The sequence below is a fragment of the Arachis ipaensis genome, chromosome B07, assembly GCF_000816755.2.
Source record: "Arachis ipaensis cultivar K30076 chromosome B07, Araip1.1, whole genome shotgun sequence".
In the NCBI taxonomy this organism is placed as follows: Eukaryota; Viridiplantae; Streptophyta; class Magnoliopsida; order Fabales; family Fabaceae; genus Arachis; species Arachis ipaensis.
Genome location: NC_029791.2, coordinates 10,969,630 through 10,973,547, shown reverse-complemented (window position 1 = coordinate 10,973,547; position 3,918 = coordinate 10,969,630). Strand labels below are relative to the sequence as shown.

General features: G+C 31.4%; 1 protein-coding gene across 2 annotated transcripts; it reads left to right on the top strand.

The window, feature by feature from the left end:
• LOC107609566 (uncharacterized protein At2g39795, mitochondrial) lies at positions 657–2,660 on the top strand. 2 transcript variants are annotated; one of them, XM_016311567.2, is made up of 3 exons: positions 657–1,154; positions 1,766–2,115; positions 2,224–2,660. In XM_016311567.2, the coding sequence occupies exons 1-3, from the start codon at positions 750–752 to the stop codon at positions 2,381–2,383; spliced, it is 915 nt and encodes a 304-aa protein (XP_016167053.1). In that variant the 5' UTR covers positions 657–749; the 3' UTR covers positions 2,384–2,660. The 2 variants fall into 2 exon arrangements, with proteins under 2 accessions (XP_016167053.1, XP_016167054.1); XM_016311568.2 differs by having other exon boundaries at positions 658–1,154; positions 1,772–2,115.

Sequence of the window (3,918 nt, the reverse complement as noted above, 5' to 3'; positions counted from 1 at the left end):
TTCTAATGCGATTGTTGACTATGTAACTAAATAATTTTGAGTTATAATTCATGAAGTAAACTTTTAAATAGAATCAATTTGGGTTGGTCGAGTGGTCAGCTCACTCGTTCTTTTAAATAAGTGTCGGGGGTTCGAATCTCGCCTCCAATTAAAACAAGAACTACAACCTCTACCTAGTTATTGTTTTGCATAATTATTCTCAATTTAACAAAATACCCAACTAAGTGATTATGCACACAAAAAAAACCTAAGTGTTACTTAGATTTTTTTTTTATCAATAATAGACTTATTATTGTAATTATTTTTAAGTCAGAGTACATAAAGAATACATGATATAGAGTACATAAAGAATACATGATATATAAGCTATAATAACTCAACAAATATTTTCTAAGGAAATGTAAGATCTTGAAATGAATAAAATAAGAATAATCTACATATTTAAGTCTTTTTGGTAACTAAGTTCAACTAATTTAGTCTAACATAACAAAATCAGTCATAGATAACATTATTCTAAGTTTTATTGTTTAAAGTTTTGGCATTTTTATCACATAGAATTCATTTTTTATTATGGCAACATTAGTTTTTTTTTTTTGTTTGATGAGTACTCTTGTCAGCGTTCGCAAAGTTTATGATAAAAACATTTGTTTTTCCTTTTAACAATTATGGAAATCCGGATATGTTGGCTAAAAGTTTATTGTTGGCTATGTTAATACTCCTTTCCCTTATGGACCGGTCCGAAAAAGAGAATGGGCCGAATACTAGAGAGCTTCACTTGCGTAACATTACTACAAGTTTTAGGGTTTGAAAATTTCCCAAATCTCTTAAACCCTATTAAAACCCCATTCCCTCTTCGGCTGTTTTTCTCTTTCCCCTCAGTTTCGGAGATGGCGTTCAGCTCGATTCTTCGCAGGTCTGGATCTCTCGCAAGGCCTCTTGTGATTGCAGGGCAATTGTTGAAGAACACTCAGCGGCAGAGTAGCTACCGCACCGTTTTGTTGAGCGCCATCAACCAGAACGTGCAAAAGGACTCGGCGGTTCCGACGTTCGGTTTTTCTTCTTTGGCTTATAAGAACAAGCCCACCTCCGACGAGAACCTTCTCCGCGTCATCGAATCGGAGATCACTTGCGCCCAGGAAACCGACAATCACACTGTAAGTTTCTTTGCTCTTCTTTCTTCATCATTCTGTGAAATGATTATCTTGATAATGAAAGGGATTCGGTAATCAGCTCAATTCAATGATTATTATGATGGTTGATTATTATTTCTAGCTCCCTCTACTGGTTTGATGTTTCGTTGACTAAAAAATGTTGCTGTAGCATTGTTTCACATAAAAACTTCTATGCATTATTTAATTTTAGTAGTGTCATTTTTCTTTTGAAGTGTGTATCATAAATTTAGTGCCTTTTTTTTCTTCTTTCTTATATGTGATGTGCTTTACTCTTTTTTATTTTGTTCTTGCCATTAAATACCAATATTGTATTCTTTTCACCACTTGCCCCTTGAATTGTAATTTTTTTTATAATTAATTATTCATAATTTTATGAAGTATTGGTCCTTATAGTTTTATTTATTTCTTTATTTGGTCACTAAAGCATAAAACTATGTGGACTTGTACGAAAATATTTATGTTATCTGGACAGATCAAATTTGAATACAACTATAGGTACAAAAGTTATATTTAAACTATGATTTATTTTGGGAGTTTCTTGTTGAAATTCGGAAAAGTAGTTGTATGATCACACTTTTTTTTTTGTGTTATAGAGACAGGTTGATGAGGCTCCAAGTAATTTCCCTTTTAAGATACTTGATCAGCCGGGACAGCAGACTATAATGCTTGAAAGGACATATCAAGGTGAGGAAATTAAGGTTGAGGTGCACATGCCTGATCTGGTCACCGGGGAAGAAAATGATGATGGTCGTGACGACGACGATGAGAGTGAGAGAGCATCTCAGTCAAGCATTCCGCTTTCAGTCAGTGTTTACAAGAAGGATGGGCCCTATCTGGAATTCAGTTGTGTGGCTTACCCCGATGAGGTCGTCATTGACAGCTTGTCTGTTAAGAATCCGGAACCCAGCGAGGATCAGATTGCATACGAAGGACCAGACTTCCAGTAAGTCTCCGCACCTTGCACTCAGAATCTTTTCATTTCACAGTTCAATATTCTGGTAGTGTAATTTCTAGACCCTGTCTGAACTTCTTTTGTGTTCCTGTCTTACAGGGATTTGGACGAGGGCCTCCAAAAGTCTTTCCACAAGTACTTAGAAATTAGAGGAATCAAGCCTAGCACAACCAATTTCTTGCATGAGTACATGATCAACAAGGATAGCAGGGAATACTTGGTCTGGTTGCAGAAGCTCAAGCAATTCGTTGAAGCATGAGACGTTATTTTAAGCAAGAACACGCAACACTGAAAATTTGTTTTAATAACCTGATTATATGCGTTGATGCCATACATTCAGAGGGAAATATAATTAGATACCCTGTCACTGTGGTTTAGTGATAGTTCCTATTAGAAGTAGGTTATGTCTCAAAAGTGCTTGGTTAATTTTGTTTGTGTATCCTCTTTGGCGCATTTTCTTGTATGAGCTTGACAACTTTTTTTTTCTTTTTTGGGAAAATTATAAAGAAAGCCAAGTATTAGTCGTTCATTTCTTAGTTAATATTTCATGCGCGTGCCTTTGGTCTTCCATCCTTTTATTACGCGTATCAAACAGAGAACTCGAGTTAGAGATTTTGTCGAGAGTCGAGAATGAGAGCACTTTATGAATTTTTTTGTTCAATATGTATAACGGTGGTTATTTACTATGTACATATAACATAATTAATTTTTAAAATATCTAATTTACAAATTAAAACATTAAAATATTTATAATGCACATTTGCTTTCTTCCATATTTATTCACTCCTTTTGTTTTTTGTACAGAAGTACATATAAATTTTATTTATTGCATAGGAGTACATCAAAATTTAAAATATAATTTAAGTAAAAAAGATTTCATATTATATACCAATAAAGTAGTAACATGCATTAACTGGATTATTAAATAAATTACATTTATTTAAATTTTTAAATAGTGGGTACCGTGTTAATAATGAGCAGTTTAATAATTTCCAAGTAAACGTGTTAATCCTTATCATTTAAAATAGACTAAAATTGATCAAATATATCTATTTAATCTCTTCTACCTACCTTTTTATATACTAATTGCATGCCAAAAGTTTGGATTATTGTAAACGTCGTTTACACTGTAAACGAGATAAACATGAGATACATACAAAATTATCTCATTTACAGAGTAAACGACATAAGAGAGGAGTATTTATTTCGATAAATATTTTTAAAATTATTTATTTTAGTAATTATTACCTTTATTTAATTTATAAAAAAAAATAAATTTATTTAGAACAAAAGCAATGTGATTAAGTATAATTTACTTAGATGTGATTAAAAATAATTAAATAACTATGTACTAAAAATTGATATTATTGAAGGATAAAATTAAAATTTATTTCTATACATGTAATTATGTATCGTTTTTGTTCTCAGCGTTTTCGTCATATTTAAGTTCCTAACGTTTCAAAATCATCTCAATTTTATCCCAACGTCAATTCTGTTAACAGATCTCTAACGATAGAACAACATTGAGTCAATTTTGAAATGTTAAATACTTAAATAAGACGATTTAAACGTTAGAAATAACTTTGAGACTTACCCCAAACATTACAGATAAAAACGATACTTTACTCATAAAATAAAATAAAAATGATAGCCTAAATTCAAATCTTAACAAATTTGATTATCTTATTATTAAAGTATATTATTTACACTTCTAAGACATTTTCTTATGTGAAATGTGTATGCAATCACTTCATAAAGTTAGAATAAGGATGGAAAATGATTAATATTCAATCA

Coding starts and splice junctions, on each gene's coding strand:
- LOC107609566 (XM_016311567.2), top strand. CDS start 750: ATGGGCCGAATACTAGAGAGCTTCACTTGCGTAACATTACTACAAGTT. Junction 1,155..1,765: donor AGGAAACCGACAATCACACT/GTAAGTTTCTTT, acceptor TTTGTGTTATAG/AGACAGGTTGATGAGGCTCC. Junction 2,116..2,223: donor TACGAAGGACCAGACTTCCA/GTAAGTCTCCGC, acceptor CCTGTCTTACAG/GGATTTGGACGAGGGCCTCC.